General features: G+C 42.2%; 2 protein-coding genes across 7 annotated transcripts; one reads left to right on the top strand and one right to left on the bottom strand.

The window, feature by feature from the left end:
• Positions 1-14,106: 14,106 nt before the first annotated feature.
• Positions 14,107-25,255, top strand: LOC141606557 (ureidoglycolate hydrolase). 6 transcript variants are annotated; one of them, XM_074425731.1, is made up of 13 exons: positions 14,107-14,478; positions 15,649-15,734; positions 16,187-16,261; positions 16,866-16,994; positions 17,548-17,634; positions 17,728-17,930; positions 18,020-18,122; positions 18,465-18,556; positions 18,682-18,744; positions 18,909-19,149; positions 19,298-19,338; positions 19,477-19,577; positions 24,899-25,255. In XM_074425731.1, the coding sequence occupies exons 1-12, from the start codon at positions 14,281-14,283 to the stop codon at positions 19,572-19,574; spliced, it is 1,416 nt and encodes a 471-aa protein (XP_074281832.1). In that variant the 5' UTR covers positions 14,107-14,280; the 3' UTR covers positions 19,575-19,577; positions 24,899-25,255. The 6 variants fall into 6 exon arrangements, with proteins under 6 accessions (XP_074281832.1, XP_074281830.1, XP_074281831.1 ...); XM_074425729.1 differs by having other exon boundaries at positions 14,129-14,478; positions 24,866-25,255; XM_074425730.1 differs by having other exon boundaries at positions 14,131-14,478; positions 24,854-25,255.
• On the bottom strand, positions 24,482-26,643 carry LOC141606560 (uncharacterized protein At2g34160-like). The gene is made up of 5 exons (XM_074425736.1): positions 26,363-26,643; positions 25,468-25,516; positions 25,241-25,303; positions 25,092-25,156; positions 24,482-24,989 (listed from the first exon to the last, which is right to left on the bottom strand). Exons 1-5 carry the CDS (start codon positions 26,537-26,539, stop codon positions 24,822-24,824), a joined length of 522 nt encoding a protein of 173 aa, XP_074281837.1. The 5' UTR covers positions 26,540-26,643; the 3' UTR covers positions 24,482-24,821.
• Between the last annotated feature and the right edge of the window lie 1,058 nt (positions 26,644-27,701).

Raw genomic sequence — 27,701 nt, forward strand, 5'->3', positions numbered from 1 at the left:
TTGCCCCCAGCGTAGTCTATGCCGTGGTATGGGCTCCGATGTATGCTGAGTGTATATTCTGTGTAAGTATTTTTTGCAAAATTTCTGGTATCGGCTTCTTCTGAAGCATCGGCGTGGTTCTTGTTAGGCCGTACCGTATCCCCCCTCCACATGGATGTGTAATGGACATCAAAATGTGGAAGAGAAGGTGCTGCTAGCCGGCGGACCCAAGGTTGAGAGTGCCGGTGTATTTTTGATTGCCCCCGGCCGGCGCTACCTAGCTTGGTTGGTCGTGTTGCCGGCGGAGGATAGATACTTTAGGAGTTTTGCTGAGGAAGATGAATAGGCAAAGGGATATGAAGGGGCGTGTTGAAGACGCTTGGTTACTGTTGTTTTGATTTGACATTCAACTGTTGCGTCGATTGACATTCCGTGTACGCATGCCTGACATGTGTCTCTTCGTTGATTGGCTGATGCTTCATGGGCTGCGTTTTGATTGGTCCTCCTTTATGGGCCTTTGCCTATAAATACTAGATCTTTGAAGTGAAATTGGTTAACAATTTCATTCATTCTAAAAATTTTCTTCTTTCCAAAATTCCAAGTCTTTCCCTCTCTTCCGATCTTCAGAATTTTTACGTCGGCGTAGCACTTTTCTTCAAGGTAAACCAAAAAACCTTTTCAACTTTTTGTTTTGTTTAAGTAATTGTTGTGAACCATGTCTTCTCGACGCCGGTCCCGATGCCGTGCGCCGGGGTTCCCCGTCGCGTTTTGATGAGGAGGAGGCGGTAGCCGCAATTCCGTTAAGGTCGAGGGGCCCTAGGTCTCCTTCCCCTGAAGTTGACCCCAGAGTTCTGGAGGAGTGGGAGGATGATGACGATGTGGATGATGAGGAAAGGAATCCTTCCGGTGCGGAGAGGGCGACAGTCTTGCATCATTACGATGCCTGTACCATCGGCCCCAATCGTGCTTGGACTGATGGGCTCGCCCGTCTACGCTCTCGAATTTTTCGAAGAGCACTTCTTTTTTGGCAAGGGGTACAACATTGTCATCCCTAGAGAGGATCGGACCGTCTGTTGCCCTCCTCCGGTCACATCGGCGTATATATGAGACACCCGGAGTATGGTCTCCTGTTTCCTCTCAATATTTACGTCTCTACCATAATACAAAGCGATGAACGTTGCAGTGGCGCAGCTTCACCCATTTGCCGTTAGGACTATAGTCGGCTTTGTGTGGTCGTGTCGCTTTAGGGGGTGATCCCAATCAGAATTTATTCCGCCGGATGCATTTCCTTCGAATGAATGTTCAAGGCGGCCGGGGGTGGTATAGCGTCCCGGATCGAGCCGGGCTACCTCACCGTGTCTAAGCTCTCCTCCTGCAAGGGCTGGAAAGAACGGTGGGTGTATGTCGAGGTCCCAGATGATTATCCGTTGCCTCGGTCCTTTGAGCATCGCGTCAACTTGCGGTGCGAGAGCAAAGGGGAGCGTGAGAAGATGATCCCCAAGGGCAAGAATAAAATGGAAGCCGCGAATGTCTATCTTAATGAGGACGAGAAGCAGGCACTGAAGCTTTTCGAGGTCGATGATGATGGGGTGCCGAAGGTTTGGTTGCCCCACGCAAATCATCTTGATGGACGAGCCGCTTTGCTTTGTCGTCGGCCTCATACCGGTCCTAGCACAGGGTGAGTGGGGTCGGTGTGAGGCCCATTTCTGCTTTAATGTTTTTCGTTGTTTGTATCTTGACATGTCCCTTTGTCTAAGTTTTACTTTGTTTCTTTTACAGAGCACTTTGGTCCCGAATTGTCTGAGCAACTCCTCGAGAAGATGGGGCTGGACAAAGACGGAAACGTTACGGAGAAGAATCCGAAGGTCGATGTGAATGACCGCCGTCCGTCGCCTACTGACCTCCTGAAGGGCTTGGACGAGACGGCGGCCCCTGAGGCCAAGGTAGCTCCGCCTTGCCTCGCCGGGTCCGAAAAGCCAAGTCTAAGGCGGCGCCGGTGTCAACCTCAGTTCCGCCTCCACCAGAGGTGGAGGTCGTTAACATTGTCGATGGAGAGGATTCCGATGCTGAGGGATCTCCGCTTAGGCTTAAGAGGAAAAGATCTACCCATGCCACCGATGCTTCTGCTTCCGTCGCTCATGTTAATGCCGCGAGAGAAACGGGTCAACCGGTCGAGAAGAGCAAGCCCTCCGGTCATGCAGATCTAACTTGCGGCTCAGATTTAGCCGGCTCATTAGATATACCCGATGACCGGCTCTCTGGTATGTCCATGAACGTTGACGTGGACTCTTTGGTTGAATTTTTGTAGATCAACCGGCGCGTCTCATCCCAATTACGAGCGGCGAGTTGAGAAGAGGCCTATGCAGACGGCGGGAAAAAATGTCGACTCCGTACTCGCGTCGATATCCAACGACCGGCTCATAGCGGAGGGTACAAAGCTGAGCAAGAAGGTTGGGATTTGGTCTGACCTGGTCGGCTCTCGTATTAGGGAGCAAGAAAAGGCCTTGGCCGAGACGGGACCGTTGATGGAGCAGCTGAGGCTCGATGTTGTTGCCGCAAAGGGGGTGGCCGGGAAGGCTAAACTTGACCTCCTTGCTGCACAAGCGCGGGTCGAGGTAGTTGAGAAGCTGCTGTCGGCCGAGAAGGCCAAAGTAGAGGCTGCTGATTCTGCCGCCGCCAAGCTGAAGGAGGAACGGGACAGGTATAAGGGCGGCTACGACGTTGTTGTCGCCCAAAGGGAGGAGTCGAAAAGGGCGTATCGGCTCCAAGCAGAGTCGCACAGGGAGACTAGTGCTATCCTTGCCCAAAGGGAGAAGGATATTGAGACACTTCAAAGCACTATTCTTCCTCGTATGTGTGCTCAGTATAGGGACCTGACCGAAGAAGCTTTCAGGGAGGTGATAGATGAGGTCTATCCGGATGGCTCCTTTTTGTGGACAAAATTTGACGAGCTGTTCGACGATAGGCTCGAGGCTAAAGAGAAGGCTGCGGCGGACAAGGCTGCCGAGGATGCGAGGGCCAAGAAGGAGGAGGAGGAGACTGCTGCAAAGGCGGCCCTGGCAGAGAAGGCAGCTGAGGATGCTAAGGCTGCCAAGGAAGCTGAGGATGCTAAGGCTGCCAAGGAAGCTGAGGATGCTAAGGCTGCCCAGATTGCATCTAAGTCGCTCACCGAGGGCAACGCTGCTGATGGCGGTAAGGGCAAGCAGCAACAGGCATAGGGAGACGGGCGGTCGTCACCAGGCTCACCCGGCGTCTCGGATAGCTTCAGCTATTCGGGGGCCAACTATTAAGCCTTTTCTCCCTGCCATCCTTTTGGCGCTTCAAAGAACCAGTCCGTAACCTTTTGCTTACTTTTCCTTGTATTTCGTAAGACCTTGGTAGGTAGAGTCTTGGCTTATCCCAAAGGGGACGGCCGTCGTCTGTATTTCTCCTTCTTGTAACCTTGTTATCTTTTCTTTAATGAGATTTTGCTTGCTTTGCCTCTGGCTTGGCCGAGGCCTTTTGATTTATTCCTTCACTTGTCTTCTTGCGTTAATTAATTGAGCGCTTTTCGTTTTTACCTTTGGCTTTAGCCGAGGCAGCTAGAATGCGTATCTCAACTGTGTTTAACGTCTTTAAACTCGGTCTTAATTTGCCGAGGGCAGTTGCGTTAATTAATTGAGCGCTTTTTCGTTTGTACCTTCGGCTTGGCCGGGGCAGTTAGAATGCGTGTCTCAACTGTGTTTAACGTCTTTAAACTCGGTCTTAATTTGCCGAGGGCAGTCGCGTTTTACTCGTCTCTTCCCGGCCAGTTACCGGGGCAACGGAGTTTACGTTTTGACCGCCATTGAACGTATGTTAGCATAACGGCTCGTCCCCCCGTCACTCCCGTTAAAGGCCGGGATGATCGAGGTTTTGGCTCTGTCTGCTGTGTACATATGTTAGTATGCCTTCTGATTGGGGTGGATTAACACTTCGATGAAAAACTTGGATGATTCCTCATTAGATATGAATAATCATTGGGGTGCCAACAATTTGTTTTGGGCAACTCCGCTGTTATACAAAGTATTTTCTGAGATTGTCGGTGTTCCAATGGCTCATCAAAGGTATATCTCCCATGTCCGTCAGCCGGTATGTACCCGGCCTCATTTCTTCAACTACCTTGTAGGGACCCTCCCAGTTGGCCGTCAACTTGCCATGGATGTTTCCTTTGTTGGTGGCAGCTGACTTCCTTAGGACCAGATCTCCTACTTTTAAGTCCCTTTTGTGGACTCTTCGGTTGTAGGCCCTCTTCATTCGGCTCTGATATACTGCTAAGTTAAGGCGTGCTGTATCTCGGCTTTCTTCGACCAGGTCCAGGGAGGTTCTTAGGCCTTCCTCGTTTTCATCTGGGTTAAAAGTGGCCGTTCTGAATGTTGGCACCGTTGCTTCAATCGGCGGGATCGCTTCGGACCGTAGACTAGGTGAAAAGGACTGTACCCCGTTGCTTCTTTCTCCGTGGTCCGGAGGGACCATAGAACGCCGGGTAGCTCATCGGCCCATCTTCCCTTGAGGTCTTCAACTTTGTCTTCTTCAAGCCGTTGAGGATCGTTTTATTGGTCCCTCCGCCCGTCCGTTGCTCTCGGGGGTGGCGGACGGAGGAGTATGCAAATTTGATGCCGAGTTCTTCCAACCAGCTCATTATTGTGTCACTCCAAAATTCTCGGCCATGGTCGAACACCATGACTTGGGGTAACCCAAAACGAGTTATGACATTTTCCCGGATCACCTTTCTTACGGCCGCCGCAGCGATTTTCGCGAGCAGCGCCGCCACGCTTCAACCCATTTGGTGAAGTAGTCGACGGCGACGATTAGGAACTTTCTTCCTCCGGATGCCGTTGGAAATGGCCCTAGTAGATCCATTCCCCACTGTGCAAAGGGAAGGGGATTAAGCACTGGTTGCAAGTCTCGGGAAGGTGCGTGTATCACCGGAGCGTGCATCCGATTTTGTTGCATTTTCTGGTTTTGTTTCGGAATCCTCAAGCATGGTGGGCCGTATAGCCGGCTCGGAGAGCTTTGTGGGCTAGTGTTCTTGCCCCCATGTGATGACCACGAGATGCCTTCGTGTATCTCTGTCAAGATAGCTCTGCATCGGTGGACCGACACATTTTAGGAGTGGCCTTGTCGCGGACCTCCTATATAACTCTCCTTCAAACACCAAGTACCTTGCTGCGATCCTCTTTATCTTTTGTGAGAGGTTGCGGTCCCCTGGTAATTCATTCGACAGTTTATACCCCTTTATCGGAGTCATCCATGTCGTCTCGGCTTCCACGTCGCACACCATGCCGATGGTTTCGTCAATGCTTTTAGCGTTCTCGATGTCCACCAAAGACACGGTTCGGTGATATTTTTATGGTTGAACGCCACTTTTGAGAGAGCGTCGGCCCGGTTGTTCTCGGACACAGGGATGTGTCGCATTTTGAATGACTTCAATTTTGAGGTCTCGGCTTTTACCTTTTCCAGGTATCTTACCATCCCATCGTCCCGAGCTTCGTACTCTCCTTCGTATTGGTTAGTCACCAAGAGAGAGTCCGTTTTCAAAATGATGTGTTACGCCCCGCGCTCTCGCTAACTCAACTCTCCGGTTATCACCGCCTCATATTCGGATTCGTTGTTTGAGGTCGAGAAGGTATACTTCAAAGCGTACTCGAACTCGTCCCCGTTTGGGCTGATGATAAGGATGCCGGCTCCTGAGCCGTTCGTTGTGGAGGATCCATCAGTATATACCTCCCACATGCCGGGACACGATTCTTCTTGATACGTGCACTCGGCCAAGAAGTCTGCTAGCGCCTGCCCCTTTATCGAAGGCCTCGGTTTGTATTGAATGCCGAAGCCAGATAACTCCACTGCCCATTTGATGAGTCTGCCTGACTGTTCGAATTTTTCCAATGCTTTTTCCAACGGCTGGTCGGTTAAGACCGTCATGGGATGTGCGTCGAAGTAGGGTTTCAATTTCCTTGCGGCAACAACCACGGCAAAGGCTGCTTTTTCAATCAGCGGATAGTTCCTCTCGGCGGGCAACAGCGTATGGCTGATAAAGTAGATTGGGTGCTGCTGCTTGTTTTCTTCTCTGACGATCACGGCGCTGACCGTGGCCGAGGTTACTGCTAAGTACAGATATAGCGTTTCCCCCAGCGTCGGTCTGGACAGGGTCGGGAGAGTTTGCAGATGGGCCTTCAGTTGTTTGAAAGCCGTGCTCTGTTCCTCCCCCCAGCAGAAGTCTTTATTCCCCTTCAACACTTTGAAGAAAGGGGTGCTCTTGTCGGCTGACCGAGAGATAAAACGGGCAAGGGCTGCCATCCTTCCGGTCAGTATCATAACCTCTTTGCGGTTCCTCGGCTCCGGCAGGTCGAGAATTGCTTGGACTTTCTCTGGATTGGCGTCAATTCCCCTGGCGCTAACAAGCACGCCGAGGAATTTGCCGGCCCGGACACCGAAGTTGCACTTTGTCGGGTTAAGCTTCATCTTGTATTTCCTTAGTGAACAAAATGTCTCGTGTAAATCGGCTAGGTGCTCGCCGTCGGACTTGCTTTTGACAATAGCATCGTCGACGTAAGCCTCAATGTTTCGCCCTTTTTGATTTTGGAACACTTTGTCCACCAGTCTTGTGTAAGTCGCGCCGGCATTTTTCAAACCAAACGGCATCATTTTGTACATGTAGGTGCCGTGTATGGTGATGAATGCGCATTTAGGCATGTCTTCCTCTGCCATGAATACCTGATGGTATCCTGAAAAGGCGTCGAGCGAGCTCGGCATTGTGTAGCTGCCGCCGTTGCGTCTATTAGGCTATCTATCCGAGGCAAGGGGTAGCAATCTTTCGGGCATGCTTTATTAAGTTGCGTAAAATCAACACACATCCTCCACCCCCCTGATGACTTCTTAACCATTACAACATTAGCTAGCCATTCGGGGTATGTACAAGGGATGATAAAGCCTGCATCTAACAACTTGTCAACCTCGGCCTTGATGGCATCTTCCTTTTCGGCCGAGGAGTTTCTCACCCTCTGCTTCACAGGGCGAGCGCTGGGGAGTACGTTCAGCTTGTGAACGATGACTTCTCGGCTTACACCTGGCATCTCGGCGGCTGAGTACGCAAAGACGTCTTTGTTCCTTCTCGGCAGTCTAGGAGATCGGCCCTGAATTTTGGTTCCGTTCGACACCGACAAGCGATCACGGTGCGTCCCGGATCAATCTCTATCTGTTCGGTCTCCGCCCCTTCGACCATGGCGACGTGGTTGGTGCTCATCGGTTCGTCCTCCTGTCTTAAGGACGGGTTCTTCCCTTTTTCCTCTTTCTTTGCCACTTTGAAGGATTGCATGTTGCATCCTCCGCCGATATTTGGACGTTGACCGCCTCGTCTTTTTCGTTCTTTGAGACGAGTTTATGAACCTCCCGCGGTCCGAGACATACATCGATGTCGGGGCCGGATGGACATTACAAAGATCGACCTCGCTCAGGGTGACACGACCGATGAGAACGTTGTATGCGGATGAGCCGTCGATGACCACGAACTCGGACATCACATTCTTGGCCGCGTCGGATCGGCCGAACATCACTTTGGTAACTTGATAGTCCCCTGTGGGGACCAAGCCCGCCCGGAGAAGCCGTACAATGGGTTGGTGCATGGGCTAAGGTCCGCAATTTTCGTGCCGAGCCCTAGAAAGCACTCCCTGAACATGATGTTCGTGTAAGCACCCGTGTCAATCAGGCATCTCATGACCAGGTGGTTAGCTATGTCTAAGTGGACTACGAGCGGGTCGCTATGTGGGGCGATGACTCCTTCGTAGTCCTTCTTCCCAATAGTTATGTTCGGGATGTTGGAAGCGCGGGCCGTGTAGTGGGCACGAAGTTGACGGCCGATACGACTCGTTCGAGTGCGCTTGTGCCCGTGAGCGGATCCGCCGTTCTCGTTTCCCCCGATGACAACATGAATTGTTCCTATCCGTTGAAAGACGGATTTTTTATCTGAGCCACCGGTGTTAGTCTTTTGGCCTTCGGCAATATACTTGCCGAGGCTCCCTTTTCGGATCGGCTCTTGATGGCATTCTTCAAATGCCTAGCGATCGTTGGTTAAGTGACCGGGTGTGGCCGTGGTACTCACAAAGATGCAGCTCGTGTCACCGTCCCCCCTAGGTTTGGGGGCCTTTCCCACTTCGCCCCTCGTTTACGCTCGGGAGAAGACCTCGGCGGCCGATACAACCAGGGGGGTGTGATCCTTGTATTTCTTATGGTAGTACGGACTGAACTCCCCGTCCGTCCGGGTTTCGCTTCTGGCGGGCTGTCGGCCCGCGACCTATTATTGTCACGGCGCCCTTCATCCGGCTTATCCTCCCGGTGACTCTTTCTTTCGAGTGCCGGCCTCGCCGTGGCCTATCCATATTTTGTGATAGTCTTCGACCTTAATGGCTTGGTCGGCCAATTTCTGGCGGACTCAAGGCTCGAGCCACCGCACTTGATGAGCTCGTTTTTCAAGTCCCCTGGGGAGGCCCTTCATCGCGCGAAGGCCGCTAGTTCGCTGTTCAGCTCCCTAATCTGCTGAACCCTGGAATCGAACCTCTTCACATAGCTTCGGAGTGACTCGCCTCCCTCCTGCCTGATGGTCAGGAGGTCCGATGTCTCGACGGCTCTCCTTTTATTGGTGGAGTACTGGGCCAGAAACGCGTCTCTTAGGTCGGAATAGGAGTATACCGACCCATCGGGCAGTCCCTTGTACCAGCTTTGCGCCATTCCAACCAAGGTCGTTGGGAAAACTCGGCACCAGACCTCGTCAGGTTGCTCCCACACCGACATGTGAGACTCGAAAGCTTCGGCATGATCGGTTGGGTCGCCCTCTCCTTTGTATGATATAGACGGTAGCTTTAGCTTTGGCGGCACCTGGGTCTCTAGGACGTAGGCACTGAGGGGCTGTCTGACCACGTGTCTAATGACACGCGGCGATCGGCTCCTCGCATCCCTAGTCCGGTCCCTCTCCCCGTGGCGGGAAGGGCTTCTTCTCCGACTCTGGTGAGTCGGACTCCTCCTTCGACTCTGGTGAGTCGGACTCCTTCTTCGACTCTGGTGAGTCGGACTCCTTTTTCGACTCTGGTGAGTCGGACTCCTTCTTCGACTCTGGTGAGTCGGGCTCCTCTCGCTCGTCTGGGGTATGCCTCGTGGGCGTCGCGGCGACGTCGTCCTTCCGCGAGTGCGGGAAGGGCTTAGTTCTACCACTGACACTCTGGGCTCCCCCGGCGTCTTGGTAGTCGCGGCCTCTCCTAGTGCTTCGTTCAGGTTTCTCGGAGTCACCTTTTGGGCCCTAGCTTCCTGGACGGGTCCCGCCGCTCTTGTCGGTGTGACAGTGTGAGCCGGCGCGGCCGACAATCGAGTCCGGGAGCGCCCGGCTTTCTTTGCATCAACCACACGCCCATGACGGTGACCTGGTCGGCGAGGACGGCGACGTATCGGCATTATTGGCATCCCGAACTCCGGTTGGATTATCCGGTGGTGGTGGGCTGCACAACTCCGCAGTGTGGACGGTGTCATCAGGTGGAGGGGCTCTTGATTCTGAATACCTCTTGTTCTTTTGACATCTTCTTAGCTTTTTGGGTGGGTTTCTTTTTTTTTTTTGTTTGGGAATGACTAGCTTCTAGTATCTTTTTCCCACAGACGGCGCCAATTGTTCCGGGTATGAATTCCGAAGCAGGTTTGTTTACCACGCTAGCTTTGTCGAATAATGCCTCTTCCACCTTGCTCTCTCTCGGCCTCTCCTGCGACAATGAGCAAGCGAGGGCTTGGCTTTGTGCCAGCGTCTTTCTCCGACGCTCAAGTCAATAAACTTATTGTGATTAAGTGGAATGTTGCTTGATGACGTGTATTGTAGAGATGAGAGAGATAATCTGCATTTAAGGGGTTCTTAGGTTAGATTACGGATCCCTTCCTCAACGAGGATTGAGGAGTATTTATAAACTTTCACCTTTTGTCGTAGTGGCAAGTGGGCCAAGTGGCATAAGCGGTGGAAAATCGTTCTACCCTCGGGGGACCTATGGCGGCCGTGAGCCAGTTGACTCCATGCCGGGGTTCTTGGATATGAGTGCGCGGGTATGTGCCCATTTGTAGGTTGCCATCCGAGACCCATCTTTGGCAGGGCCGAAAAGGCCGCATCGGGCGGGATGTCTAAGTCGTTGAACTGCTTTGTGGATATCTTTGACCTCGTTCATATGTTGACTTTGGTCAAATGGGTCATGAAATATCTTGTCAAAAAGGGCAAACATAGAAAAATGGAGGAAGTATTTATTATGAACTCCTTTTTTGGTACCACATGATAATTAGATAATACAAATAGAGATGGCTTGCAATTGACATATTGCCAACTAATTTTGATAAGTATTTGGAGTACTACTATCTTAATTGCGTTTTTTTTTTTTGGGTCCCCTTCTTCCTCAAGTAGTGAGGAAGAGAGTTAGTGGAATTAAAGTGACTAATTATGAAATTAATTTTAAGTATTTGTATATATAAATGGTGGAGTGGTTAAGAAGAGAGTTAGTGGAATTAAAGTGACTAATTATGAAAAAAATATGAAAAAAAGTCCATGAAAAAGTAGAACGTATTCATAAAAAAGTAAAATGTTTATAAAAAAGGAATTATGATTTATATATTACAGGTTACTCCGCACATATTTAAATTAGTTTCCCATTAAATTAAATATTGTCGTCTTAAACAATTATTTCAGGAAAAAATTTTGTAGCCGCCTTAAATTTTAATCATGATAGAGTAGAGTTAATGGAGCAAAAGCGATTGAAAATGAGACATCGTAACATTTAATTTAGGATTTATTCAATTATATATAGTTGTCTTTTATTTATGTGTCACGCAAGCATGTCTCCCAAAAATGATCGTCCATCAAACTATAAAACAACAAGAGGGGTCTATTTTATATTGGATGATTTACGTTCGTTGGTTCATGGAAATGTCAATACATAGCAATAATATGAGTTTTCTAGGAAATTGACAAGGTTATTGTGTCATCTTTGCTTGCATCACCTATTACGTATTAGGTGTCTACTAACCGTCGGTAGAGTTAGGGTTAGGCTCCGTTTAGCAAGACATTTCAGTTACTTGATTTGGTCAAAGTAGCTTATTTGACCAAAATTTTAGGTACCTTATTTTTTTGTAAACGTTTTGCAAATAGCTTATTTAACCAAATAAGGTACCTGAAATGAAATGCTACCTGGAGTAGTATTTGAGATTTCATGTAACTGATTTGGTTTGATTTTCCGTTTTTACCCTTTAAATCTATAATATTAAATAATTATCATATATTTTTACGTCATTTCTTCCAAATCAGTTACCTTTTCAGTTAGTTTGCCAAACATTTTTTCATACAATCAGCTACCTTATCAGTTCCTAATTTTCACTTTTACCTTATCGATTCCTTTTCGGTTTTTCGATTCCTTTTTTCGCTTTTAAATACCTTTTCGTTTTCAAATTCCTTTTCGATTAGTTTTATCAAACATAGCCTTAGTAGCGTCGCTCGTCCTTACTTATAATGAAAATTTTAAAATTGTTGCTAAAAAAAAAAAAGAAAAATTCAAAATTTCTAATGAGATTATAGCAATTTTTTCGATCTGACGACATTACGCATTTCATTTCCCTTAAAACTTTTTCATCCTCCTAATTGCAATTTAGGGGAAAAAAAACATTTTATTTCGTAAATAGTTTTACATCGCACACTAACGACCTGATTATGATCTTAATAAGTATTTTACGGGCTGAGCGCAATAAACGAGAGCAGATAAACCATTCTAGCTATGTTTAAAACATTTTTTTTTTTTTGAGAAATATGTTTAGACAAGTTTATATAAAATACTTCCTAGATAATTATATACAACAACTCGATTTGAAATTGAGGGTTTTAAAAGGGCCAAAAGCATTTCAAATTTTCAATTCTTCTTGACATCTAAAAGAAGGAAATGTAGAAATATTGCAAACCAATTGTCGTCTTAAGATGAAAAAGTCAAATATGTTCTTATAGTCTCACTGCATATAATAACAGAAACCTTAGTTGTTACGCATTTTCCTTTTATCTCATTTACCATATTTATCCCGTTTTTAGCTTAAAACGAATAATGCCATTTTAAAATAAGAACTTGCAATTATAAATATATAATTATATATAACTCGTTCTATATAAAACCGTCTCATACAAGAACCGTCTAGCCAGATTTTCTTTTCCCATTGTGGAGTGGCTTGGGGCTGGATGGGCATGGCTCAACTTCTTGTGGATTATCTTGCAAAATCTATTCCAACTATTTCGTTCTTGTTCACTAATATTGTTGCTTTACAGCCCAATCCAATGACCTACCCCGCAAGTATTCATGGTTCGGCCCATCTCATAAAGCCATTGCTTTCGAAATGCTATTTTTTTTTGTATTTCTTCTATCTCAGTTAATAGTTTACATTTGTATTATTTTTTCCTCATAAAATAAAGTAAATGTAAAAAAATAAAATAAATTTAAATTATTCACCGAGACAGGGAGAAAGTAATTAACCCTTTTTTTTTTTTTTTTTTAATAATGTGTGAAAATATAGTACTGAAACTCGTTACTAGTACACCACATGTCCAATCTTTTGTTTGTTTGGGTATATCATGTTGGCATGCTAAATGATATTTACATGTAAGTACTTCACAACAAATGCAAACCAAAAATCTTAATTAACTAAACATAATCTAATGGGAGAAGTAGTCCGCCTTACCGTTATGCACCACCACGACTACCACTTCAAGCCACTCTCACTACCACTATGACACCACACTATACCAATTCACCGCCACTCGCCATAAATACCCCCACTACCTCTGCAATGACACCACCACAGCTAAGCGGAACCACACAAACTACAACCACACCCATAAGGCTATAATCACTACCAGCTCTAAATTGAGGGAAGAGAGGAGACTATATCGACCATGGTCCACAAACCTATAAAAACCTCCCAGTCACAAGTCACGATCACCCACATTATTGGCTACGATCAAATTTTCTTTAAAACTTTAACTCGGAACCCTTCTAATAAATTATTTTTCACAAACTCCAGAGAGATGGTCTCTCAATAACATTATTGAGAGACCTCTCACCTGATGAAGTGAGGGACTCACTATTTTTTTTTTCCCTATTATACCTTCCACTAAATTAGTGGGAAACGGTTTCTCATGAAATCTACTAATCTACTAATCTTATCTTTATTAATTCAGAAGACAATACTCAATCCAGGGCGTGCCACGTCATTAATTCAGTTTTTTTGTTTTTTAGAAATTCATGTTATGGTGGGACCCGTTAGTATGCAATGTATTTATTTCTTCAGAATTCCGCTATACAAACATGCGACAAATTCTGTCTTAGAACAAATACTATGAAATAATCTTATCTTTATTAATTCAGAAGACAATACTCAATCCAAGGCGTGGCACGTCATTAATTCAGCATTTTTTTTTGGAAATTCATGTTATGGTGGGACCCGTTAGTGTGCAATGTATTTATTTCTTCAGAATTCCGCTATACAAACATGCGACAAATTCCGTCTTAGAACAAATACTATGAAATAATACTATGAAATAATTTTATACATTCTGAATAAATGAAATTAATGGCATATAAGTAGAATGAATTACAAATCGGAATAAATGAAACTAATTACAAATAAATGAATTACATAATTTAAAAAAAAATTAAATAATAATAAAATTACATAATTACGAGAAGGAATTACATTTAATTATGAGATTGAATTGTTAATTGCTAATTGTTCATGTTAATATTTGTTAATTCAGATTGTTAATGTTAAACATTATCTATTACACATTAATCATGTACATCACAGAATGTCACCTATTGCCCAATTATTATAATAGAAATGCAAATTTAAATATTCATCAAAAAAATATTCATATCGATCTAATACATACCGTGCAATTTTGCACGGGTTTAAAACTAGTTATTTTTTAAATGTAAAAAACTTTTTTTAGTTTATAATCGGCTGTAAAAACCGTCTTAAATTAACACGATCCTAAATAAAAATTGGTGTTATCAAAGATTCCCAAATCCCATTTACACATCCCACATTCCCTCCATATTCCATTTCCACATGCCACTACTCCACAACAAAACAAAATCCCTCCACTTTAATCAAACACAAATTCTTTAAAGTATTTCAATTTCCATGTAGATGATGTGTTGTACAAAACACTAACAGCAATCACTCAAACCAACTCCCCAAATTCCTACTACAGTCTACAACAACAACAAAAAAATGCAACCAAAATACTCCCTTTTTCTGCTATTAATTTGCTGTTTTACTAAAATCAAAGCATTAGAATCAAGTTATGACATTGAAAATGATGACCCAATTACCAAAACTATGCATCAGTTTTCTGGATACCAAACTTCTGAACCAAATTTGGATTATGTTTCATTATTATCAGTTGATGTTCAATCTTTGATGAATCAGGTGATTACCCTTTATTTTATTGATGATTTGATTATATGGGTTGTAAAGTTGTTTACTTTTTGTTGTAATTTTTACTGTTTTATTGATTGTTTTGTGAATTGGGATTGCTGAATTTATACATTTGTAATGTTGGGTAGTTGAAATTTTTTAGAATCGATAATTATTGTGTAAGACGGTGTTACACTGTTACTGTGTGAGATGATCATTTCGGAGTAACAAATACAGTAAGGGTTTAAGACCCCGTAAGACCGTCTTATTCTATAATTTGTGTTTAAGAATTAATCTAGTATAAGAGATAATGATTAGATTATTTGGCATGTGTAGTAATTCATATATAATAAATTAGCATAAAGATAAGTTCTTTTACTAGAGATTAAGTACTGAAATTTCAATACAAAGCTGGTTTTTTTCCTAACAATTTTGTTTTGATCAGCTTAACAGGTACTGTAACTGTTACATTGGTGTATAAATGTTCTGAAATGGTATCTAGTTATCTACTCCTTCTGTCCAAATCACTTGTTTACTTCTTTTGTTCTTTGTAAGCGGAATTTAATTAAAGGTAAACAAATGATTGAGACTGAGTTATGGCGGGAGAGGCTTTTACCTGATCAGAGATGAAATGGTGATTATATGAACATAATTAGATGTTTTACTGTGAAGTGTTGAACTCATGTATCTGAGTAAAGCTTAATTTAAATGTGATATATTAAATGCAGTGAATATCACACAAATCATTGTGTGTTTGTTGTCAGAATTGCAGGTCTACTTTATGTCTCAATGAATTGATAAAAGTATTATGAGTACTAATTTTCGGTGGAGCCAAAAACTCGTTATTCTTTGGTTTTGAGTTATGTTTGAATATATTTTGTGAAATGACGGTCATTTGATACAATTCTCGAAGCAGTTTTAATATTTTGTCATATGGAAAGAACTTGTGTTGTGTGTACTGTCTTCATAAGGGGTGAGGAGGCATACATCCAAGCCCCCTTAGCCCGCCACATACGCGAGCTCTTGAGGCATTTGCGTAATGTTGTTGTATTATGAGTTTGATTTTGTTTAAGCAAATTATGTTGGGATGATAATGATCAGATGACGGACTAGAGGCGTTGCTTCTTTTGAATAACATACTTTATAAACTGTGTGACTGATATGATACAATTATTTCTTCAGATTGATGAGTTGGCAACATTATCCGATTCACCTCCGCCGTCAGTTACTAGGGTTCTATACACTGACCAGGATATAGCTGCTCGAAGGTATGGGACTCCATCTTGATTGTTTACTTGTTGGTCTAAGACTGTCGAAGTGGTTTTTAGTTGTGGTGATTAAGGAATGAAAATCTCTCTCTTTTTTTTTGACGTTCTCGTCTCATCATACATTAAGCTATTCCCTTACTCTTTTTTTTGACGTTCTCGTCTCATCATACATTAAGCTATTCCCTTACAGCACTGCCTACTAACAGTATTTGCGAGAAAAAAAGATTTTCTTGTTCTGGTTTACTACAAAAGTGATTAAACACACTGATCAGTGCAGTCACCTTTTCGAAGAGAGTTAACATTCGTTCCCGCTTGCATAATTAGGAATGTTGCAATTCATTGTGATTGATGTTTTACCATTTGGCATACTCTGATTAACAGCATATTTATATATTTGTTGCAATTGTACATCCATTTCTGTCCACGCTCTTCATAGTACTTTTTCGATGCAGGTATATCAAAAACTTGATGGGACTTTCTGGCCTCTCCGTTAGGGAGGATACAATCGGTAACATCTTCGGTCGATGGTAAGGTGTTGAAGCCTTCAAGTACCTATGCTTTGTTGGTACTAGTCAGCCTAGCTACATTTTTGCTCGATGCAGAGTATAGATTCCTTAGTTAGGGAACCGAAAAGAAAATATGTATTCTTTGTCATCGAAACAGTGCAACTTTATTGATATGCCCCTTAAATGATGTAAATACAGATCTCAAACGTCACAAAGTGATGTACATGTTAGAGTATAAAACCGATCTTGGGACTAAGCGTGGTACCCACAGGTCGCAAGATCTCAAACGTCACAAATTGATGTTCACGGTATAGACAATGTTCATTCATTGTTCATCCCCATTCCCATCCATACCCAGTGGAGCCAATGACATTTTTTCTTTTTAAAATCATTTGGCTTTGGAATATGATGGGTAAAGCAAAATGGTTCAATAAAATGTAAGTTCAGCATAGACCGAGTCGGTCTATGCAATTTGTCGGTCCATTTTCATTATGGTTCATTTAGAAACAAGATTCTGCGTATTGAGTAACAACATTTCTGTTGAAAACCCATAACTCGATCTAGAGTCTAATATTAAGTTACATTCTGTATGTTACACAAGGCTCTTGACACCGTTTTTTAACAGGGATGGTTATGAACCAGAGCTAGCTGCTGTCGCAACAGGATCTCACATTGATGCTATTCCGTACTCTGGGAAATTTGACGGAGTTGTTGGCGTTTTAGGTGCAATAGAAGCCATTAATGTGCTGAAAAAGTAAGTATTTGGTGTATTCGAAAAATAGTAGGTTTACGTTAGTCGTTAGATGCAACAAGCAGTGCACCACAGTCGGGATGTAACAAAACCGAAGAGGAGAATCATAAAATAGTTCTTGTGAAGGACACAAAGTATAATGCATCCCCACCCCTGGTGACGGCTAGAGATCAAATCTTCGATATTGGTAAAAATATTATTTAATCATGGAGCAATTATTATACAGAAGTTATGTATCTTAGTTATTTTTAGCATACAAACTAATATCCGAACAAATAATTTATCTAGGACAGACCCCTAATGCTGAAGCATGGACTGCCAATCTATTTTTTTACGCTAATATAGACAGACCGTGCATAGCCGACCCCAAATCATTTTGGGATTAAGGCTCTGATGTTGTTGTTGTTGTATAGACAGACCGTGCCAGTAAACCATGCAATTCTTCATCTGATATGACTTCCATGAATTTATCCTCCATTCCTCTAAGCTGCTTTTATCTAGTTGTCCTGTAGGAACATCTTTATGAAGGTAGTGGATGCTAAGTCTTATCTTACAGGGCTGGATTTAAGCCGAAGCGGTCATTGGAGGTAATAATGTTCACTTCAGAAGAGCCTACCCGATTTGGAATCAGCTGCTTGGGAAGGTATATAACTTTTTTTTTTTTTTTTTTTTTTGGCTTTGTCTATATTGGATGTACATCTGTTCTAACCTAAAACACGTCTCTTTGTAATTGCAGTCGCCTGATGGCAGGAAGTGAGACACTTGAGAAAGCTCTGAAGAGCACATTTGATAGTCAAAATGTATCGTTTCTAGATGCTGCACGGTATGCTGGATATGCAAGAAATCAGGATGACTTGTCGGGTGTTCTCTTGGAGAAAGGAAGTTACGCTGGTTTTGTAGAGTTGCACATAGAGCAAGGACCTATTTTGGAAGCTGAAGGTGCCTTTTCCTTCAGAACTTTGAACTAAGAATATAATTAATCTTTCTTAGGCCCAGTATCTGAAGCAAATGATTATTTATACTTACAGGAATTTCTATCGGGATTGTAACTGCGATTGCTGCACCAGCAAGCATCAAAGTAGACTTTGAAGGAGATGGAGGTCATGCAGGTGCTGCCCTAATGCCAAGCAGGTGAAGATTATCTTTTACCAATCTCGTAGACCTAAACTGATTTAGTTATGGTGAAGCACTGAACAACCATATCGCTGAAGTCTATCAATAAACTTCCCGGTTTGTTTTGCACGGACCACAAACAAACATAAAAAATGGAAAGAAAGATCACAAGTATGAAGTTTATTCATGGACACCCCGAAATGAGAACCAAGAAATTTATTCATGGACATCCAAAATGAGAACCAAAATATTCACGGTGAAAGGGATTGTTTAATTTTTGCAATCATTTCGTTTTAAGAAATATTAGTTTCATTGTTTTTCTTTTTTTTTTTAGGGGAAGTTTTATTGTTTTTCTTGCAGGAATGATGCAGGATTAGCTGCTGCAGAGTTATCTCTAGCTGTTGAGAAGCATGTTTTAGATACTGGCTCTATTGATACTGTCGGCACTGTCGGTAAGAAGTACTCCTATTTGATTCTGAAAATGTTCTAGTTCTGTTGATTTGAAACAACTTAAGACTTGAGATATTATTTAGGAACTTTAGTTTCATTAATCATTTTTTTTTAATCTTTCTGTAAGGTATTCTTGACCTGCATCCTAGAGCCATCAACAGTATACCAAGCAAGGCACATGTCGAGATCGGTAAATTAGCATTTATTAAGCATTTTTTCTCCGCCTTTCCCGCTCTTCCTATTTTTTTTTTATTGTGCGAAGCATGATATCACGTCCTGTAAAAGACAACTCACAGTTAACTCACATTGCAGCATTCTGTAAAATATACTGATATGAAACATTGGATTTGCCAGATACGCGAGACATAAATGAAACACGAAGAAACACCGTGGTAAATAAAATCCATCAGTCTGCTGTCGAAATAGCCAAAAAGCGTAATGTCAAGCTTTCAGGATTTGAAATAGTAAATCAAGATCCTCCAGCTTCTGCTGACAGTAATATAATCAAGTCAATGGAAGCTGCTTCGCGTGAGTTAAAATTGGATTACAAGTTGATGGTTAGCAGAGCGTACCACGATTCTCTATTTATGGCCAGGTAAGTTGTTATACCAAAAATCTGCATGCGTAATTACGTATCTTTCGGTTTTGCAAAGAAATATGAAATTTGTATTTCGCTCTGTTGAAACGGTGATTCTCTGGGTATATATGACATGTCACTGATTAATTAACTTTTTTTTTTTCAGGGTATCTCCGATGGGGATGATCTTTATTCCGTGTTACAAAGGTTCGTTTCTCTATCACCGTCTCTCTCTAAATCCCGTAATCTAGTCGATTTGGAAACCAGTGTCCACTAAATGTTAAAGCCAGTATATCGATAACTGACAAGATTTGACTTCCTTTAGAATTACCTTTTATTCTGCAGGATACAGTCACAAACCAGAAGAGTATGCAGCTCCCAAAGATATAGAGAATGGGGTCAAGGTGTTGGCACTTACCCTAGCAAAGTTGTCCGTTTCCTGAGAGGTCAGTTTCGGCTACTGTTCTCTTCTATTCTATTATAGACTTGCGTAAATTCCTAATTGACTCAAACATCCCTACAAAGACGGTTTTAGTAAATATCATGATTACTTGGCCACTGCAGTCCCTGAAGGAGGTGACTTACATGGTCCATGTGGTGGTGCGGGAATGCATGGGCCGGGGAGGATTCTATCAACCGTGATCCTCACATATCCTCCATATCTCCAAATCTTCACAAATAGGCAAAGTAAATAATACATATCATGTAAATATAGGTAGTATATTATTCATGTGTATATGATCTTTATCTTAACCTAAAATAGAGGTAACCTAGTCTTATATAAATCAATGTAATCCTCAGTGCAATGTATCATTCATCATTCATTCAATATCCCTCTCTTACATGGTATCTAAGAGTCACAGCCGATCCCACAAAAACCCTCTTTCAACTCGGCAGCCAACCTCCTTCAAAAGATCCCACCCTATTTCCGTCACAATCACTCAACCCGCCACCATGACCAACCCTGAAACCACCATCCCTAACCCACACGACACCACCACACCATTGATTTCTCTTAATCTCAATAATTGTGTTAAGTTGAATCCCATGAACTATGTCTCATGGAGATTCCAACTCATGAATATCCTCTTCGGATATTCTCTTTTCGGGTTTCTTGACGGAACCCAACCCGCACCCTCACCAACCATCACCGGTGAGGACAAGCAAGAAAAACCGAATCCGGCCTACCTCTCATGGCTTAAACAGGATGGTCTCATTCTAGGTGCTCTCATGGGCACTTTGGATGCTACTGTCCAAGCTCTAATTGTGAGAGCAACCTCGGCCAAGGAAGCTTGGGATATCCTCGCTTCAACCTATGCAAACCCGTCTAGAGCGCACGTTTTACAACTAAAAGATCGTCTAGACTCAATAGTCAAAACCTCTGATCAATCGATCAGTGACTATATCAATGTTTTTAAAACTTGTATTGACCAACTAGCACTGCTAGGCAAAACCATTGATCTCGATGACATCATATCGAAAGTCCTTCGTGGGCTAGATTACAACCTATATAAACCCGTCATCGACACCGTCCGCAACCGCGATAACTCAATTTCTTTTGAACTCCTTCACGAGAAGTTGCTGCACCATGAATTGTTATTGAAACAACAACCAACAAACAATTTGTTTCAACCCACTGCCAACCTATCCTATAAAAACAACAACAACCGCGGCAACCGCAATTACTACCAGCCGTCCACCACCTCCTACAACCCTATGCCCCAACAACCTTCAGCCTCCACCAACGCCAACCCACGTCCCTTTAAGGGTCGTTGTCAGTGGTGTAGGCAAACCGGGCACGTCATTGCGAATTGCCCCTTCTTTCGCAAATTATTTCCTAATATTGTGTTTCCATCACCACCTACTCGCACCAACCCGCAACCACCTCAGGCCCATACGGCCACTGCCAACCACCCCGGCCCCAACCCTAACTACCTCCTCGACAGTGGGGCCTCCCACCACGTCACCCACGACCTTGACACCCTTGCCCTTCACTCCCCTTACCTCGGCCCAGACAATTTATTCATTGGAGATGGTTCCTCGTTGGATATCGCTAATATAGGTTCGCTTCATTTACCTTTCTCGTCTCTTAAATTCACCAATGTTTTACATGTGCCTCGCATTTCTCGTAATATCTTATCTATTTCTCAATTATGTCGTGAAAATAATGCATGTGTAATTTTCTCATCGTCTTCGTTTATTGTAAAGGAAATCTCGACGGGAACGACACTACTCCAGGGCCGAGCTAAAGACGGGATTTACGAGTTGAGCCCGTCCCAACCAAGTGCTTATTTTACCAAGAAAAGCTCAACTCCCTTATCATGGCATCATAAATTAGGCCACCCAACTTATGATGTAATGAAAATTATCAATAAAAATGCAACCTTTCCCTTTCATAATTTTTCTTTTTGCAATTCATGTCATATTAGTAAAAGTACGAAACTACCATTTGCAACATCGTCGCTCACTACAACCTCACCACTCGAATTAATATACTCGGACCTATGGACTAGTCCCGTTTTCTCACGTGAACAATACAAATATTATGTTATTTTTGTCGACCATTACACCAAATACATTTGGTTATTCCCGTTAAAACAAAAATCCGAAACCGCGCAAGTCTTCCTTCGATTTAAAGCTCTCGTAGAAAAATACTTTAACAAAACCGTTAAACATTTCTTCTCCGACAATGGTGGAGAATTTCAAAAACTAACACCTACCTTACTCGATAATGGCGTCAGTCACTCCACCTCTCCGCCTCACACCCCCGAACATAATGGATACGCGGAAAGAAGACACCGTCACATCGTAGAAACCGGGCTTGCTTTACTAGCTCACGCCGGACTCCCAACGACCCTATGGCCCTTTGCGTTTAGTACTGCAACTTACCTAATTAATCGTCTACCTACCAAGTCATTAAACAACAAAACCCCATATTTTTTACTTCATAATGTCGAACCCAATTACACCAAACTCCACAATTTCGGATGCTTGTGTTACCCATGGCTTCGGCCTTACACAAAGAATAAACTTGATTATCGATCCACACCTTGCATTTTTGTAGGATATTCGACAACCCAAAGTGCCTTCCATTGTCTCGACCCTAAGACAAATCGCATCTACACCTCTCGTCATGTTAAATTTATTGAAGACGAATTTGCCTACAAGAGTCTCCTTACAACCACATCACCTACTGACATCCACACCAATCCCGATGATTGGTGCAACCTTCTCATTCCTATCCTCTCACCACCTCCATCTACCACTTCGACCACTGTCCCTCCTGCAGCTCACCAATCACGACACCCTATTCACCAAGTTTATACCCGTCGCACACCCTCCTCCACTCCCTCCTCCACTCCCTCATCATCTGCTGCGCCCTCCCCTTCCACCGCCACACCATCTCCATCCACCACACCCACACCGAATCATCAACCGTCCAGCACTGTTGTTACTCGCCTTCAAAACAACATTCGAAAACCAAATCCTCGATATGCCAACCTCGCTCACGTCTCAACCACTACTCATTCGCTACCAAACACGGTTAAGCAGGCACTCATACTTCCTCCATGGCGTCACGCTATGCAGGATGAATATGATGCTCTTGTACGAAATAATACCTGGACTCTCGTCCCTCGACAACCTTCACACAACGTTATTGGCTGCAAATGGGTATATCGGATTAAATATAACCCCGATGGAACACTCAAGCAGCACAAAGCACGTCTTGTAGCTAAAGGATTTCATCAACGACCCGGCATCGACTACAATGAAACCTTTAGTCCAGTAATTAAACCAACAACCGTCCGCCTCATACTCTCTCTTGCGGTAGTCCAAAATTGGGCACTTCGACAACTCGACGTTAACAATGCATTTTTACAAGGTACTTTAACCGATAGTGTATACATGGCACAACCGCATGGCTTTGTTGATGCCACACAACCCGATTTTGTTTGCAAGCTAAACAAAGCCATCTATGGCTTAAAACAAGCCCCACGCGCATGGTATACCGAATTAAAAACGTATCTTGTCAACTATGGTTTTAAACAATCCATATCAGACTCCTCATTATTTCTTCTAAAAACAAACACAACCTGTATATACATGCTCGTCTACGTTGACGATATCATCATTACCGGTCCAAATCAAAACCATATTCAACAATTTATAACCAATTTAGCTCAACGATTCTCAATCAAAGATTTAGGACCACTCTCCTATTTTCTTGGCATTGAGGTCGCACATAATGACCTTGGCATACACCTCAACCAATCTAAATACATTTATGACCTACTAACTAAATACAAAATGTCCGAAGCTAAACCCATCAACACGCCTATTGCCACGGACACTCCACTTATCCGTGAAGATGAAAAACCCGTCCAAGATCACTCGGACTATCGTGCCATTGTCGGGAGCCTTCAATACCTATCTCTCACGCGCCCCGACATCGCTTTCACGGTCAACCGGCTCGCTCAGTTCCTCCATCACCCTACTTCCGCGCATTGGATGGCTCTGAAACGGCTACTACGCTACCTGCAAGGCACTCAAACCCACGGCCTACAACTCTATCGCACCTCACCTCTTTGTCTTCATGCTTTCTGTGATGCTGACTTTGCAGGTGACAAGCAATCCTACATTTCCACCACTGGCTATCTAATTTATCTCGGACGCAATCCCATCTCCTGGTCCTCGAAAAAACAACGAGGATTGGCACTTTCCACAACCGAAGCTGAGTTCCGCGCTGTCGCTGCTGTCACTACTGAAACTCTCTGGTTACGCAACCTACTTACTGAACTAGGCATTGTCACCACCAAAGCACCGGCCATTTACTGTGATAATATGTCCGCCACACTCTATGCCAAAAATCCAGTCTTTCATTCACGAATGAAGCACATGGCTCTAGCCTTTCACTTTGTTCGCGAACAACTTCAGCTTGGTCACATTCGCATCCAACATATCGCCGGCAAAGACCAACTCGCTGATGCTCTAACCAAGCCACTCCACAAACTCCGATTTCAAGAACTACGAGACAAGATTGGTCTTCTCCCACCGAAGTCCATCTTGAGGGGGCGTATCAACCGTGATCCTCACATATCCTCCATATCTCCAAATCTTCACAAATAGGCAAAGTAAATAATACATATCATGTAAATATAGGTAGTATATTATTCATGTGTATATGATCTTTATCTTAACCTAAAATAGAGGTAACCTAGTCTTATATAAATCAATGTAATCCTCAGTGCAATGTATCATTCATCATTCATTCAATATCCCTCTCTTACAGATTCAACCCCCTCGTCATCAAAAAAAAAAAAAAAAAATCGAACTATCGAGGAGAATGAAATTTTCTCAATATATAGTGCATCTTACTGCTTAAATAGAAAAATTACATGTATAGTGGTGTTATAACCGTTACAACAGCGACTTGTTGACCTAAACAGATCGATATACAAGATACAACAAGATACGAGTATTATTTTAGACATATTACAACAACATGAACAGAAAGATCCATAGGTTAAGGATAAATCCGCGTTTTCACCTACTTTCTAATATCTAAACTGTAATTAATGTACATAATTATACGTACCCTAATCTAATTTTTGCAAATAACTAAAATATCAGGAAATTTGATAGAATAATATAAATGACCGTCTGTTGGGTGTTCCGCGGAACAGACATGTTCATCCTTCCTTTTTCACCACATCTGTTGCAGCTTTGTTTTCAGGTTTGGTCTCATCGACTGTTGACTTAGTTTCAGATTCCGCTTTACCAGCCGCTGCATTTTCTTTGGGCTTTGCTTCCGCTGAACTGGTCGCTGCAGGAATTTTCTTCTCGAGAAAAATCTCAAGCTGCACGAAAAGAGCAGTAACAAACAAGTCAACACAGCCTTACCATGGTACTCGTATTATCAAGAAACCGTCTCATATAAAGCAGAAATGTGGGAAAGTAACCTTGGCCTTCTGAACCACCCGGCCCTTGTTTTCGTCTTTTGAATCAACAGTTGATGTTAAAACCTCTGTTTGACAAAAGCAGATTAATTTCGTCGTAATTGTGAATTGTCATGATATTAATAAAATTCATGAGATTAATAAAATCTTACTCTTCTCCACAGCAACACCATTTGCCTTCAGAATCTCGGCGATTGTAACAAGAGTTGGAATAGCTGAAAGAACGACGATATTAAGCACCATCAGGCATCAACCAAACAAATAATAATGTCGATAAAGAACGCAAAAACTTAACCGAGTATGTTTCACATGTGATACCGACTCATATAAAATGCATTGTCGATATTTGTCATAAAATAGTAAAATTCGAGGATTTTACCCATGCCAAGAGCAGAAAGCTCAATGTCATTATGCTGCTTCATGTACCTCTGCAGTAAAAACATTTCACATCAACCACAAAAAATCAAGAACACTGAAAGATATTACGTAAAACATAAAAAATAAGACGAAATTTTAAACGTGATTTTAGAAGAAATTGAAACTTTAGATGGAAAGGAAAACTATATACTTAAAACCGACTTTATATATTTAAGACCGTCACAATCAGATAAAAACGTCAAGTATGAAACATCTTTAGAGGCCATATGTTCTATGTCAATTTTCACTTACATCCTAAATTTTCGCAGTCACGGTAAAACCATTGTTTATTTTTTGAAAGGTGTGTGATGAATAAGAACAATTTATTTACAAGGCCGTCTAAGAAAAAAATTTAAACGTCTACGGAATATATTCATTTTTTTTTCAACACCTTCTGGACGAATGCAAAAAAAAAAAAAAAAACTTTTTTTCCCAAACATGACCCGTCCATATTCAAATTGACATACTTAACAAATTATACATAAGCCATTTTCTCCGATTTCAACATAAAATAAAAAAAAAAAAAAAAAAAACATATCAATGTCACTTACAAAAACATTATATTTTTAAATGACATAAAAGTTTAGACACAACAAATTCGATGCTAAAACAACATTTTTGATCGAAAACAGTATGAATAGACAGAGAGTCAGAGACCGATAAACTAACGTAAAAACTTTGTTAATTAATTTGCATTTACATTACGTACCAACATGCAAAAATCTTAAACAACATCCATTTCTTCCAGTTTATAATTCACGGTTTTCAAAACGACATTTTGCCCTTAATTTATTTTACGTTTTCATACATTTTTATTTTTTTATGACAAACATAAATATGTTAAGAAATATGAGTACCTTAGCGAGATTAAGGTAAAAGAAAAGAGGTTTCTTAGTATTAGAAACTTGAATACGATTCTTCTTATGGGAATCATCACCAACCTTGGACAATGCCACAGTCGATACCACCACCGGGTTTTCGACAACAACATCGACTTGTTTCGGTTGTTCCGGGTACAACACCGCTTGCGCCATTATTGCAATTGTTTCTCTTTGTTATGGAAATGTAAAATTAAAATAAAATGAAGAAAAAATGAGAGTAAATTTTTAAAGGGTGTCATGAAATGTTGGAGGAACGTAGGTTATATAGAGGGTTGACATTTTGTTATGGAGGGAAAATTTTGTCAATTAACACGTGGTGGTTTTTACTGGTTTAAATTAACCGTTCTTCATGCATGGTGCTTTTTTAATTAACCGTATGATGTAAGAAAATAATAGGAGTAACAGACCGTTTCACATTGATATAGATAATATGGTGAAAATAGAATACGCTTATTCATTGAACACAAATTCTCATTTGTTACAAATTTGTTACCGGTTAAATAAAACCCACTTGGGTAGATAAAGACAAATCATTTGTGATTCTCTAGACACTTTTACTTTTGTCTTATCTAGCCAAGTGAGTGATACTTGACTCGTCACAAACTTGTGAAGGATATACCCGTCACAAGGGAGATTTATTGTTTATTGAAATCGTCTCATATATGAATTAATGCATGTAAAAATTTGGTATAAAGAGGTTGTATGGAACTATTTTATTAGTCTGTGTGACAAACGGTAAAAGCTGATTTATAAAAAACGTTAGCATAATACAATTAGCAAATTTGACTATTAAATTAATTTAGCAGACTTAAAAAAATTTATTTTATCATCTCTTATACATGAAATAGATTGAACATATTTCTATAATTAATCATTAGTTAATTGTGTATTATAAATCAAATATATGACTTAATTTTAATTCATTTTTTTATATGTAATTATCTTAGATAAGAGCTTATAATAATTGAGGCAAAAAGACTACCAGACACCAGTCCAAATAGACAGTTTTTAAAAATAAATTTATCGTTTTGACTCTTAAGCATCAACTAGACGGGTAGATATGGCAAATTAATCAGGCTGAAATGACCGACTCGAATAACCTCACTCAACATATAAAATAAGGATCCGAGATTGACTTGTAACATGAATGGTTAAATTAAAGAGATCACTATGATTCGACTCGAATAGTCAAATGTTACACTCTCGTGAATAACCATTATCTTAAATAACGTAATAATACTCCACATATTAAAATATGACCCTAACCCAAACTAACCCGAGTTTTATTAAACTCAAAAATTATTCGATTCGGTTG

The sequence above is a fragment of the Silene latifolia genome, chromosome 10 (genome assembly GCF_048544455.1).
Source record: "Silene latifolia isolate original U9 population chromosome 10, ASM4854445v1, whole genome shotgun sequence".
NCBI classification, from domain to species: domain Eukaryota; kingdom Viridiplantae; phylum Streptophyta; class Magnoliopsida; order Caryophyllales; family Caryophyllaceae; genus Silene; species Silene latifolia.